Consider the following 14,606-nt stretch of genomic DNA (forward strand, 5'->3'; position numbering starts at 1 on the left):
CCGCCCCAGCCCAGGCCGCCCCAGTCAAGGCCGCTCATGCAGCCCCGCTAGGGCTGCCCAGGCCGCCCCAGCCAAGACCGCCCCTAGGCCGCCCAGGCAGCCCATCCAAGGTCGCCCAGGGCCGCCCCTGGCCGCCCGCGCACGCCGCGCGCCGACCGCCTGTCTGCGTCGTGCACACCGCGTCGATTGCCAGCCAGCGTTGCGCACGCGCCGCCGCCCGCACGGTCGTCATGTCGCCAGCGCGCCGCGCTGCGCAGCTGCCGCCACGCCCGCACGCCATCAACGTCGTCAAGGCCGTCCAACGGTTCGTCGTCGGCGCCGTCCACGCTGAGCGCGAGCGCGCGGCGCGTGCGCGATGCCGCGCGCGCCGCCCGCGCTCGCGCGCTCAGCGCCGGCGCTCCAGCGCTCACGATAAGCGCTCGCGCTCAGCGCGCAGCGCAGGTATTCGCCTTGCTTGACTCTGCGACGACGCCATCTACTCTCTACCAGGGCCATTCAACGCCCGGAACGCCCAGAATCTTTCTCGTCCAGTGGGCCGCTCAACGCCCGGATTCGCCCAGCCTCGTCACGATCAGAATTTCCCGCATCCTCTTCACGCACTACGGTGCCGAGGTATGCCTGAACCCTTTGGTGTCGAAAGTGTTCTACGTCTAGTGTTTTCTCGAGAAGTTTTCACCGCCAACAGAATTAGACTTGGTTTGGATTTCCACTTCTTCTTTCTCTTTCTCGAGTGTTTCTTCGCGACGCGAATTCGGATATTGATTTCGGTGCTTAGGCATCGTCGCGGTGGGGGAAGACAGTACTCCCGCCCTTGATAAGGGTCGGAGCTGCACCACCAGATTTTCATCTGTTTTAAAGTCCGAATCCGAACGTGTGATTTCTGTGGCTTGTTTTATCCCTTCCTCCAAACCCGTCCATCACCGTTTACCCGTCGTCATCCCATTCATCTCCTCAGTCGCCCTTTTCCTTAGCCGTCCTACGTCATATTTTCTTCAGCTTTTGGCACCATGGTTACTTTGCGACCTGTACCATTTTGTTCCAAAAATTATACCCACCACCTGCCATTGCCAGAAGCTGAAGTATTTTTTTCCCTTTTTTCAAAAAATACTTAATTATCTTTTTTTTTAGATCAGTAAGTATAGTTTTATAAAATAAACTATACTTAATGATCTGCCAATTTGCATTTAGAACAACAGTGGGCCATCATGCTGCATACTTCCTCATATTCTAGATTTATACAGCAGTGGGGAATCTCCCCACTCCATGCTCTCTCTGTGCCAACTGCCCACAACCTTTCACTTCTAAAACCCACGCCTCTAGTGCAGACCAGTGGTGAAGCATTATTTAATAAATTTTCAAACTTAAAATAGTAAATGTATTTTAGAAAACTATCTATTTATCTTTATTCTGTTTTTTGTACGGCTTAAAATCCTAAAAGATTATAAATATATATTTAACTCAAAACACAAACCATATATTTTTCTATTGTAGATGTATTTTTCTATTTATGAATTAAAAATATGAAACAAAATTCGTGCTTCCCTATGGATCAAACCCTTATTTATAATTTTCTAAAATAAATATCAACTTGGTATGATCATATGCTAAGTCAGAATTGAAACAATGATAATAAAACACCTAAATTGAACAATCAATCGGTACTGTTGCTAGGGTTCCCAGGTGAATTTGATTTCTATTTTTTCCTTTTTTTTTCATTTCTCCCTACCACCTTACATTTTAATTAATCAACTTTAGAAGGTGAAGCATTTACTAAAACAGGAATGAGGAAGCAGCAACATGGTAAAATATTCCTTTCTATACCGTGTTCCACTTTATTTATTTTTAATTATTCTATAAGTAAAAAAACTGAACAGTTCTTCACATTAAATAATTACCTAAATAATTTCGAAACTAATCATCGTCTTCAACACCATGAAAACTTTTATCATGAGAATCCCTGAAATCCAGAAAAATTGATGTTCTTCACAAAACCTTATTATTTTTGGAAAGTATATTTAGAAGGTAAATGGGAAAATAATGAGGTGCATTGATGCCAAGATTTTCACGTTGACCTTATTTCAAAGTAAAGCAAAATCTTTTTTTCACATTCGTCAAAGATATAGCCCTAATTTTTTCGCCTAGATTATGTTGACTACTTGAGCTTCATCTCTAGAAAGGATCTCCCTGCGTATCCCTTTTTTCATCCAGTCATCCAACAGAAATGTTTGCATCAGCAAGTATTGTTTCTAGACAACCATAAAGAATGTGCATGACTTCAGAATTTGCAAGAAATCCCCACAAGATCATCAATGTAATATTCCATGATAAACACATCCTTCTGTTGATGAAAAATTTGTGATCGTCGTTTGTTCACGCAAATCATGGATGACGATGCAAAAAGCTGTGGATGATGATGATGATGACAACATTTGTAGATTATAGTTTTTATCCCAAAATATCCACATTTTTTCTCAAAATAGAATTCACTCACGAGGAAGATGGTGACGAGTAGATGATGATTATGATGATTATGACAATGATAAAACAATCATCATTCTCCTTGTCAACCAATTGTCAATGATGAATTAATCATTGTCATTGCCTACTCATTATCGATGGATGCTGGTGACAGTGACAAATTGTAGTTATCATGATGACAATGATGAAATCGGCATAGTTCCCAAAGTATATAAGTCGCGACCAAATGACTTGGGGTTCTTGACCTGTGCATCATTCATGGGAGCCACCAACCCAAAACAGGCCAGCCTTATGATACTCCCTTCAACTCTGTAAGAGCAAAACAGGAATATTGCAAGAAATATATGTGTGATGCTCTTCCAACCTCTTTGATGTCTAGCATTTCCCTTGGATATAGGTTACCTTCGTGCTGATGTAGATCAACTCTGAAAAGGATGCTCCCCCTCGCCTGCTGACAGATGACAGTCGTCCACTGCGAGAAGATGCCTCTTTCCAGTGCACTTCAACTCAGTCAATAAGCCCTCACCCAAGAAGTCAGGAAACCACTGATGCCTTTCTTCCCCTTCTCCCTTATCCAAATACCACATTTCCCCCCAAAAGACTTGGCAGTCTTTCCTGCCGCCAGCACGTATCACCGTATGTATTAGCTAACACCCCTTTTACTGGTCCCTACACCTGTTTTCTGTCCTTTACTCTTTTGTATATATTTCAATATGGGTATCGTAACACCTTACAAGGTTTGGGCATCACCCATCTAGGCATGCTTAATGCGGAGCTCTTCTGACTCCTCAAGTTCTTACTTGAGCGAACACACCGACAACTGCATCATTGACACCCCTGTATGATACAATATCAAAATAATGGTATACCGACTCAGCTCAATATTATCAATGCAAATTCAAGAATGCACGGTATTTCAAAAGAATGCATAAAGAGAGTCATATTCATAAAGAGCATAAAGCTTTTGCTTTGACCTATTGTCATGCTCACGAGTCAAAATGTTTTCTAACTATTGAAACAGAAAATTGTAGTGACAGGATCATTTACTTGTTTTCCAAAAATCTAGAAGCCAGAAATAAGCTTCAGACATTCCAGAAGAAAGGTGTGACGAGGAGTGGAAAACAAGGAACAGTAAATTCTAGCAGTAAGATTGTTGTTACGGTTTCCATTTACTGACCCAGAAGAAAAGATTATCATTGTTCAGAAGGGTTTACGAGCATTGCATCTGTGGAAGAGGTCATGCCAAATTCTGCAACGTCGTCTGACCTCACTACCCTTTCCTCGGCTTTCTCCTCCACCTTCTGCCTCTGAAAAATTGAAGCACAATGCTCATTGCTCAGATCAATCATAGTCCATAAATTGAGAATTCAGCTATGCTAATGAGAATCATCTAATCACCTTTGAAGCAGCATCCACATTTTTCCTCTCTTGCGGGAACATGTTCGCAAAAAACTGTGCATCAGTCTTGTTTTTCTCCACCCTACGATCCTTGACCAGCTTATGCATCACTCTCATTTCCCTGGGATGAGTGTGCCCAAAGAATTTATTACACTCTTGGGAAAAAAACCCTTGAATAAACTGCAGATAACTCTTTCCAGAGGATCTTTCAAGGATTCATGTATTCGTGAATGATGTTGAAGATCACCTGTTAAGCGGATCAATCTCTAAACCTTTTTTCAAATCCAGTTCTGCTAAGTCGAGGTCATAATTCTCAAGGTAAGCTTGAGCCCGCCTGAAAAGTGCTTTCACGTTACAGGACTCGACCTCAAGAACCTGAGTATGGGAAAACAGATGATAAGCTGAATAATGAGCTCCAGCATGTAGATTCAGAAGTATACTGAAGGAAAGTCGTAAAAAATTTGGTTTACCTTTGAACAGGAGACTATGGCACCACGAAAGTCCTTTAGTTTAAGGCTACACAGAGCCTTATTCAACCAGCAGGAAACCCGCAGTGCTCCAGACAGCTTTTCCTCATCACTAGAAAATGGTCCAGTGTCACTAATGGACTCGATAGCCTGGGCATGCAAGGAAATGGTGTGAAAAAGGTAAAGAAACTAACAAGCAAAAGTCTGTGCACGGAGAGAGTACCTTATCGTACCTCTTGGCTGCCAACTGATACCGACCTATTTTAACAAGAGAATTTCCCTTTTCTTTTAATTTCTCGGCAACTTCAATTCTCTCTTGAAAGTTCAGCTCCCAAAGCTCCTTCTCCTGTAGAAAGAAATAAAGAAGGTAACAACTTCAGAAGTTCAGACGTCTTATTCTCTGCAAACAGATTGTACAGGTGAAATATACCTTGGTGAAGTCCAGCATCTCAACTTCATAAATTAATGTCGAGGATGCAGGGATATCAGAGAGTTGTGCTTTAGCAAGAGAGCTTCCATAACCATACTCCGGTTTCACAGTGATTAGAGAAACTTCACCCTTTGCCATTGTTGCTAAGGAGCGGTCTAATCCTGTAATCACGAGCTCTATGGCCATGAAAATACACTTTTAGTCTTTATCTCTCTCTGGCAAAGCAGTAACAAACCCTTTCAAGAAAATTCACCTTCATCTAAAATGAACTGAAGCGGTTCCTCGCCATTTAAACCAAACTTCTCAAATATAGTCCCATCTTCTAGTTTCCCTGTATACCTAACTGAACTATGGTAATAAAAGCCAATGAGTATTTACTGTAGTAATTATATAATGGAATGTATTATTGGTTTTGTTTTAACAGGGACAACTAACCAGTCACTGTTGCTCCATCATTTGGCAGGCAATGGCCCTCTCCTTCTTTAAGGATTTTCTTAACTACTTTTAAGTCGCCCACCACATCTACCACCAGATGAAAGCTCACCAGCTCAAGATCAATCAGCACAGCCGTACTTGGTGGAATTGAACAACATCTATTCAGGCCATCTCTTCCATTCTCCCCAAAAGCATCTGGCACCAATATCCCAATGAAGTTAGAAAACCAGAGGGAGAAACACTAAAATTTACCAGAAATTATGAAAATAAAACAGGAAAAATGTAAATTAGTAACATGCCACTTTATTTCACATCAATATCTTAACTGGTTACTTCTTCATTTCGCAGATGTTTATTTCGACTTTAACAATTGGAAAGCTGGAATTCCATCTAGAAAAAAGAGGCCGATAAGTTACAAAGAAACCAATAAATAGAGGTGAACACAAAAGAAAACGAAAGATAGATGACACAAATCTTTACCAAACCAAACAGGTTAAATTGCAAGGGTTATTTAGGATGAGAAAGAAAGGTCGGAAGAAAACGCTTAAAAGTTGCATAAACCGGTTGGCAGATATTACATAAATAACGAAGCCCTTAAAGAGGTATTCATGCTAAGGGAATATATCCGAGACAATAAAAATAATAACAAACACATATAGGGAAGCCGATGAACAATAAATATGTAAAAACTGATCTTTGTTGAATAAGTACGGCCATCCACATATTTCATCCACCTCATATCTGGCTCCTTTTGAGATCAAAATGACTGTGGAACATACATTGGGGCTGAACTGTGACAGTGGCTTTCTCCCCTTTTTCCATAGTCTTGAGAATCTTTGGCAGTGCTGGACATAAGTGCCCTGAAATAGTAAAGATTTGTAAGGAAAATCAATCCGGACTACGTAAGAAGAAAACATACTAAGGCATAATTTATTTCTCAATTTAGATCTTAAAGTGGAAAAATGTAGGTTGAGTTACCCATATTTATGTAAAACTGAACTCCGTCTAAAGCTTCAGCATGCACAGACCCATCAGGAAGCAATACTCGGTACTTCACTGGGAATAAACCGCCACATCTCACAAATTAGAGTCAATTCCTGAACTTGGAATCAATTTATGAGAACAGATAAAAGAATAATTGGCACCTGTGACTTCATCCAAATCCCCGGGCTTTCCCCCTTCCCCTCTCAGCAATATTTTCTTTACGATTCCCCCATCCTTGCAGACATCAACCACGCTCAGCCAAGAGATGAGTTCTACCTCATACTGAAGATCAGATCCCAGAGGAATGCAATCTGGGCCAACGTCCCCATAACCCTGCTCAGAGGGCAAAGTAAACAGCGATATCTCTTCCTTCCGCATGGTCACCAAGCCATGGTCCATTCCGGGCAGAACTTTCCCTGCAAATCATAAACAAATATCCAGCATTTGTCGAGCCGACTGCCGCGGAAAGAGTAGTTTTTTATGATGTTATTTGGAGAGAGATTTCAGCAATTTCACCTTCGCCAATCCTAAAAGTAATCGGATCCCCTCTGTCCCGGCTGGAATGGAGCTGCCTCCCATCGGGTAAACGAGCGACATAATGAACTAAAAACACACAAGAGTGGATTAAGGGAGACGGATTGGGAAGAGTCAAGCGTAGAATGGGATCTTCACAAGAGTGGGACTACCTGTGACTTCGTCGCCGGGGGAAGGAGTTTCCCAGCCGCGCCCCGCTTTGAGTAGTTTCTTCTTGAGTCCCAGCGCGTTCATCTCCCTTTCTTCACCGATCTTGAACGGCGGAGCAGACTCAATCTCCTCGCCGGGCTCTTCCTCCTCATCGCTATCTTCTCCGCCGGGGATCTTCACAGCCGCCTTCGCCGCCGCCGCTGAGAAGGTGAGCCTCGACATCTCCGACGGACAACTCCTTCAGATCAACAGAAGAGAGACGATGAGCAAAGCTTTGGGAGGTATTTATAGTGTTCGGAGTTTCATCTGATCTGCAACTATAGTTCCGGATCGTCCCGGATGTGGACGATGGACGAGACGGGACGAATATCACCCTGTCCGACGTCCTGACATTTCAACTTCATCCTAACTGTCCTGTCTGTAAGATTTGGATATTGCTTCAAGAGACTCAAGAAGAAGAAGAGGAATCTATTCTACTATACTAGGAATTGGTGTACCCTTCTGGCCTCTGATTGGCTGAAAAGAGAGTAAGAGAGAAGAGAGAGAGTGTGAGAGAAGAGTATACTACTATCATAGGAATTGGTGTACCCTTCTGGCCTCTGATTGGTTGAAAAGAGAGTGAGAGAGAAGAGAGAGAGTGAGACAGAAGAGAGAGAGTGAGAGAGAAGAGAGAGAGAAAAGGTTACGGGAGGTTACGTCATGCACAAGTGAGAGAAGCATTTGTTCAGGGATGCGCTCAGCCCGGGGGGTTACGTCATGCAGAAGACAGTGGGAGTCAGGAGGTTCGTCGGATTTTTGTTTTGTTTATTCTCTGAAAATGACATTCAGGAGTTCTCAGAAAAAAAGTGGGCCGATCATCTAATTTGATTCTTTCCAGAGATCTGTAACGTTTGATTCTGTAACGTTTTCCGAAATCTGTTACGTTTTTTGAAATCGTAGATATCTGTCACGTTTGATTCTTTCCAGAGATTTAGACGGGAGTAAAATAAGAGATGATTCTTCCCGTTTTCGTCAAATTATTGATATGTTTCTAAAGAGAGTTTTCTCTGTTTTTGCTTTCCGTGTTTGGATTAATTGGAGATTTCATATTTCTATTTTAGATTTCATATTTCGTTCTCAATTTTCATTGATTTACAATTATTGCGGAGTTCTAAGTTTCGACGTGATTACTCATGTCTTTTATTTAGAAAGCTCAGATGGTTTTCCGCTGCTCAAAAGCCAGAAAGTACGTACTACCCTTGGCGATTAGTATTCTTGACAAGAAAAACAGTCGATTCGAGATATTTCTAAAAAATTCTGATCAAACAAAAGTCTCACTTTATACGGGAGTAAAAAGAGAGATGATTCTTCCCGTTTTCGGCAAATTATTGATATCTCTACTATTATAATGATTGATGATTTCTGTTTTGTTTTTTCCCCGAAAATGACTGTATAAGACCAAATACTCTGGATCACCGTCTTCCTTCTCTCTCGCTCTGTTTGATCTTCAATTTACGCATTTTTCTTCATATTCTACCATTTTTTCCATCGCCCGCTGTTCCAAGGTGAAGATCTGCCTTCTTTTCCCTTCTTCAATTAGAGTTTAGATTTTCGAGGAGAAAATATGCGAAATATAGATCTTCTTTTTGCCTTTTGACCTTTGATTCCGACTTAACAAACATTGCTTTGATATTTGGGAACTATTTGATTGCAGAGAATGTAGTTTTCACTTTTGGTCAAACTTTTTCTTAGTCCTAACCATTTTGCGTCTGACGAATTTGGATTTCTCCAAAATGTAGCTGTTTATATCGAGCATTTCAAAATGATGACCTCTGAACGTGCAGCAAAGAAAGATCATGATAGATAGCTCTCAGCACACGCCGATCTGTAGCATTCTTTGGAATAAACTCCGTTTTCCAAAGATCATCCCGTTCGACGTCTGTATATTTCGACTTCATCCAAACCGTCCCGTCCAGAGATTCGTCCCTTAAGGGAAAATATTGTCCGCATCCCAACTTTGCCAGTTACATCCCGTATAGAGAAAAATCGTCCCTTCCCTTGTCCCCGACGAAAAAAAATCAGGTTTTAAGTTTTAATATAGTTTTTGTAAGTTTTTTTAGGGAAGTATGGAGGAGAGAAAAAGTGGGGAGACCTATGTACAATTACCTTTATAGTGCAGGGAAGCGGACAGGACAATTTTTTCATCCCGAGACGAAAAAATCATCCCGCCCAAAGCTACAGACGAATTTCAGGACGAAAATTCATCCCAGGGACCATCGGACCGGATGGTTTTCGTCCCATGGGATGGAAAAACTGTCCGTCCAGAGGACTCAGACGTTGGACATACGAATCTGGACAGAAAACCGCTGCATTCACATCCGACGGTTGAGATGGAGCCACGTGGCCTTGCAATGACAATTTGCATCAAAGTCCCTGTTTTTTTACGTGTGTGCAAATTGACGCCGCTCAGAAATAATTGTACCTATGGCCCTTGGCATTCTCTCTTCTCCGTAATTCCCTAAAAACATAGAAAAATCTATATTAATATATTAAAAATACAAAATGGATTTTTTTCGTCCAGACGAGGGACTGGACGAAAATTCATCCCAAGAGGACTGGACGGGAGGAAAATTCGTCCTGGAAGAACTGGATGGGACGGTTTTCATATCGTCGGATGAAAATTCATCCCGTCCTTCATCCCTCCTGTCCATCGTCCACGTTCGGGATGATCTAGAACTATAATTACCTTTAGGCGATGTCAGTTCTCGCGCCAATAAAAAACTAGAACTTTGATGCAAAATTTCAAGGAACTAATTAAGCAATGCCACGTGGCAAGATCTCAACCTTTGAAAGGATTCCGACGGATTTTCGTCCATCCCATACTGTCCATCGTCCGAGACTTCCAAACGGGACGATTTTTTCATCTGACGATACGAAAACTGTCCCGTCCGTTCATCCTGGAAGGAATTTCTGTTCCATTTTTCGTCCAATCTTGTGGAGGGGACAATTTTTTTGGCCTGGGATGAAAAAAGGGTCTCGTCCACGCCCCTGCACTGTATCTGCAATATGTGTGTAGAATTTATACTTGAATTAGTCCTGACTTAGATGAAAGTACATTACATTAGAGGTGTGGTTCTATTCCACAATTGAAAAACTATGCTGGGCTGTAGGAGAGAAGTGATTGGAAGAATAAGCTCACAAAATATTTGCATGAATTGTCATAACTTTTATAGTGTTAAGTTCATAGTATCGAATAGAAAAACTGTGATTGGTATAGAAGGGTTATCATTTGGGCTTCAAGCTCCCTATATCATTCTGTGAAGTTTTTAGACCTAACTTATTAGACTTTTGGATAATGTGGTGTTATTTTCATTGTATATAGATTATAGATACCCATTAACTCCACGAAAATTTTGAGGAGTTATGTCACCAAATCTTTGCGTAAAGATTTTGTTCTAATGTTCAAACACTATGTATTGATTCCACCTAAAGTTTCATCGCTTCAAAGTTAAAGTATGACATCAGATTGTAGAGATTGGGGATGATTATTATGTGAAAAAGGTTGGCACTATAACCAAATGTAATTTTGACTGTAACTGAAGAAAGACTATAACTGTACTGTTCCCCAACTTTGCTCTAATTTGCTTTTTATGAATTGAAATTCTTATTTTTTCAAGATGGGTTGAGACAATGTTAACCATTTCATGTCAAATTTATTGTGGTTGTTCATTATCAACATACCTTGTAAATATTGATCTACTAAACTTATCCCCTAGATCTACCCTTCCCAACTCTAACAACTGTTATCCTTTGTATTTATTAGCTCTTCTAACTTTTGGTTAATACACTAAGAAATATGTCATTGGTTTTCTACATTATGTGTCACTACTTAACTAGTTTAAGTTTATGTGTCATGAACTAAATATACCTGAAAAAGGGTGAAATACCCAAGAAGCTAATCACATTCCACATCTCATTCTGTCATGTTCATTATTATTGATGTTCGATGTTTTTAGGATGTCAAAGATGATGATATCATACAAGGATGATTACTTAACTTTAAACATGAAGGATAAACATTTATATTTGCATGATATTAAATAAAGATGTTGGTATGTATGAACTTAATAATATCTACTAGAGATCATATGTTAACAATTGTTTATCCCCTTTTGTTGTCGGCATATTAGGAAGTATAAAAGGAAGAGTTCATAAATTAACACACATTAACTTCTGAAAGATGTTACACCTGAATTTTAACCATATCAATGATGACACTTGGACGTCCATCCTTTGACCAAAGACACCAAATATATAATATAAATGGGCTGTCATATTTTAATGATGACCTCAATATGGGATCCCAATAATCATAATTCAAATGCAGCAACAAGTCTATGAAGGTAGTTGTGTATTCCAGATGCAATAATGCGGTATAATGAGAGACAAAATCAAATAAAATGATGCAACGGAGCGCTTGCCTGAGGTAGTGGGAGTACTAAAGAATAAAATTTCTATGATCTCCCAAAGCATTTTCCCTAAATGGGATGATTAATTATGGTTTGATAGTTGAGCATGATGTGAGTCATCTTAGGAGTTTCAAAGGGATATGAGATAATACATTCATGGTAAAGGGTCATAGAAAGGTTTTATTAAAGCCCTGATAAAATTACCCTTTATATCATGAAATATAGGTTATCACCTTAAGTGTTGGCAAGTTGACATATAAATTAGGTTAAGTATATCCCAGATTAAGTAATATATGAAATATAGACAATTAAAGGGGCAGGTAATAAGGAGTTATTGGGCTATTTGAGATATTACATTATATTTGTATATAGTCCTATGGAGTTATAAGAATAAAGCTGGTTAAATTAGAGGATATAATTAAAGTTTAAAAGTTTAAAAATAACTCAATCAAGTATAACATAATAGTAAGCCATGATTGAGCTACGATCATAGAACTTTCAATTTAGATTCCCAACTTCATTTTTTTTTTTGAGAAATCGTCCCATCTATTGTGATTGTAATGGTGAGTATCTCCTGTCTGATCTCAAACAACACTGATCAAAATCAAGATGAGAACATCAAAAGTACTAATGATGCAGATATATGTCTAAATGTAGGGGATTTATGCAGCTTAAAACAACTTATTTGAGGAACCAAATGGTATAAGATTCAACTCCTCTCACAATTATTTTATCATCAGTAATTTTGGTTTTGATATAATGGATTGCTTTGTGGATCCTATTTCGTTCCAGATATAATTTGATGACATACTAGTATTCGTAATGATATGTTTATTATCAATTACACTTCTAAACTCAACAAAAAGAGGCAAAGGTGATTCCTTGGTAGGGCATAGGGAAATCTGGCTTGAGATCATTTCATTATATGAGTTGTAGTGGGAAACTGATTGGGGATGAGTTGAGATAAAAATCAAAGTCAAAATTTTGAAGAAGTCATGTGATAAATTTATTTTTCAATTGAAAGTTTAAAACATTTTAGACTTGATGGGTTCATGTGGATAGCCTTCGAGCAGCTGAAAATGTTTTTTATCATAATAAGTATAGCATATTTTTTGGGTTTCATTTTTATGTTTATTAAATTATATTTAAATAATATTGATCAAGAATCACTATGTTTGTTCTTGACTAATGAAGCAGCCCAATTTTTCATCCCATTCAACTGTAATTAATTCATATACAAATAAACTCTTGTAACATTTACAACTTGAAAACAACACAGAAAACGTATATACGCCAATGGGCATGATAAGAAATAAAAAAATAAAAAAAAAACCAGCAGAATAGGCTTTACTAGGCTGACCGGGTCGGACAACGCAAACCCCGACTCAGCCACGGCGCGCCAGCGGTTCGGCTAAGCCGCGAACCCTCTCTTTCTCACCGGCACGGCGCAACTCCGGCTCCTGGGAAAGACCAACGGTCCGAGCCCGACTTCACCGGAGAAGTCGCACGGCTTGTCCTCGTCGATCCTCCCCACGGCCACGCTCTGGCTCCTCGGCACGACCGGCCCGAACCCAACCCCCCGGTTGAGCGAGCCCATGGCGCCCTGCGACGCGGCCCGCACGAGCTCCCTCAGGTCCGTCTCGCTGCTGCTGCTGACCCTCGACGGGTTCAGGCTGTAGCTCCGGGGCAAGCCCGCCGAGCCAGCCACCACGCCCACTCGCCCGTTCGCCGCGCAGCTCGTAATACTCCGCACGTAGAAGTCTCTCAAGAAGCGGAGAGCCGTGAACGGCGCTCTCACCACTCGGCCCAGCCTCTGTCTCTTCATGGCGGAGCCACCCACGAGAAGAAAAAATAACAAGGAAAAGAGAATCAGCGCTGAGAATGTCTCCGTCTCGCCTGCTTTATGGAAGTAGGTTTTGTGGAGAACGCGTTGGCCGTGCTCTTGTGTTAATCTTTTGTATCGAAAGTCTGTGGGCTTTCTTCTTGGTCACGCCGTAGTTATTTGAATGCCGGTCATCCCCGCCTGCACTCTTTGAAAGAAAGATTCGTCCCAGCAAAATATCTATTTAAATCATGTTTATATTTCTACTGACATCTAGAAATTGATGACCAACGTCTGTATCCAATATCGTCATCCAACAATTGAGACGAAGACTGATAAATGATGTTGTTCGATGTTGGTACTGTAGCAGCCCGATATCGTCATCCATTATCAGGATAACGGAAATCCAAATTTCGGACTAGTTCAGCATCGGCTTAGCACACGCAAACCTGAGCCTGTGGTGATTCTCTGAAATCAGCTCTCTCTCTCTCTCTCTCTCTCTCTCTCTCTCTCTCTCTCTCTCTCTCTCTCTCTCTCTCTCTCTCTCTCCCTCCCCCCCTCTCTCTCTCTCTCTCTCTCTCTCTCTCTCTCTCTCTCTCTCTCTCTCCCTCTCTCTCTCTCTCTCTCTCTCCTTCTCTCCCCTCCTCTCTCTCTCTCTCTCTCTCTCTCTCTCTCTCTCTCTCTCTCCCTCTCTCTCTCTCTCTCCCTCTCTCCCTCTCTCTCTCTCTCTCTCTCTCTCTCTCTCTCTCTCTCTCTCTCTCTCTCTCTCTCTCTCTCTCTCTCTCTCTCTCCCTCTCTCTCCCTCTCCCCCTCTCTCTCCCTCTCTCTCCCTCGTCTCTCTCTCTCTCTCCCTCGTCTCTCTCTCTCTCTCTCCCTCTCTCTCCCTCGTCTCTCTCTCTCTCCCTCTCTCTCCCTCGTCTCTCTCTCTCTCTCTCTCTCTCTTTCTCTCCTCTCTCCTCTCTCTCCTATCCCTCTTCTTCTCTCTCCCTCTCCTTTCTCTCTCTCTCTCCTCTCCCTCTTTCTCTCTCCCTCTCCCTTTCTCTCTCTCTCCCTCTCCCTCTCCCTCTCTCTCCCTCTCCCTCTCCTTCTCCCTCTCCCCCCCCTCCTCTCTCCCTCTCTCTCCCCCTCTCTCTCAGTCTCCCTCTCCTTCTCCCTCTCCCTCTCCCTCTCTTCCTCTCTCTCTCCTTCTCCCTCTCTCTCTCTCTCCCTCTCCCTCTCTTCCTCTCTCTCTCCCTCTCCCTCTCTTTCTCTCCATCCCTCCCTCTCCCTCTCTTCCTCTCTCTCATTCTCCCTCTCTCTCTCCCTCTCCCTCTCCCTCTCCCTCTCTTTCTCTCCATCCTTCCCTCTCCCTCTCTTCCTCTCTCTTCCCTCCCCTTCTCTTCCTCTCTCTCTCTCTCCCTCTACCCTGCCCTACCTCTCTCTAAGTTTCTTAAAAGTAACCCCTTAAATCAAAAGTGCAA

At 41.7% G+C, this 14,606-nt stretch overlaps 2 protein-coding genes across 3 annotated transcripts; both read right to left on the reverse strand.

The window, feature by feature from the left end:
• Nucleotides 1–2,519: 2,519 nt before the first annotated feature.
• LOC144702367 (70 kDa peptidyl-prolyl isomerase-like) lies at nt 2,520–7,140 on the reverse strand. Of its 2 annotated transcripts, XM_078574386.1 has the most exons (14): nt 6,879–7,140; nt 6,709–6,795; nt 6,354–6,608; nt 6,187–6,264; nt 5,988–6,068; nt 5,209–5,403; nt 5,027–5,116; nt 4,774–4,949; nt 4,567–4,689; nt 4,347–4,493; nt 4,124–4,251; nt 3,877–3,997; nt 3,656–3,785; nt 2,520–3,315 (listed from the first exon to the last, which is right to left on the reverse strand). In XM_078574386.1, exons 1-13 carry the CDS (start codon nt 7,096–7,098, stop codon nt 3,672–3,674), a joined length of 1,815 nt encoding a protein of 604 aa, XP_078430512.1. In that variant the 5' UTR covers nt 7,099–7,140; the 3' UTR covers nt 2,520–3,315; nt 3,656–3,671. The 2 variants fall into 2 exon arrangements, with proteins under 2 accessions (XP_078430512.1, XP_078430511.1); XM_078574385.1 differs by lacking the exon at nt 2,520–3,315 and having other exon boundaries at nt 3,504–3,785.
• Nucleotides 7,141–12,513: 5,373 nt separating this feature from the next.
• LOC144702368 (uncharacterized) lies at nt 12,514–13,256 on the reverse strand. The gene has a single exon (XM_078574388.1). It carries the CDS (start codon nt 13,147–13,149, stop codon nt 12,736–12,738), a length of 414 nt encoding a protein of 137 aa, XP_078430514.1. The 5' UTR covers nt 13,150–13,256; the 3' UTR covers nt 12,514–12,735.
• Nucleotides 13,257–14,606: the final 1,350 nt, after the last annotated feature.

Source organism: Wolffia australiana, chromosome 4 (genome assembly GCF_029677425.1).
Source record: "Wolffia australiana isolate 7733 chromosome 4, ASM2967742v1".
NCBI classification, from domain to species: Eukaryota; Viridiplantae; Streptophyta; class Magnoliopsida; order Alismatales; family Araceae; genus Wolffia; species Wolffia australiana.

Coding starts and splice junctions, on each gene's coding strand:
- LOC144702367 (XM_078574386.1), bottom strand. CDS start 7,098: ATGTCGAGGCTCACCTTCTCAGCGGCGGCGGCGAAGGCGGCTGTGAAG. Junction 6,609..6,708: donor TACTTTTAGGATTGGCGAAG/GTGAAATTGCTG, acceptor TATGATTTGCAG/GGAAAGTTCTGCCCGGAATG. Junction 4,252..4,346: donor CCATAGTCTCCTGTTCAAAG/GTAAACCAAATT, acceptor TCCCATACTCAG/GTTCTTGAGGTCGAGTCCTG.
- LOC144702368 (XM_078574388.1), bottom strand. CDS start 13,149: ATGAAGAGACAGAGGCTGGGCCGAGTGGTGAGAGCGCCGTTCACGGCT.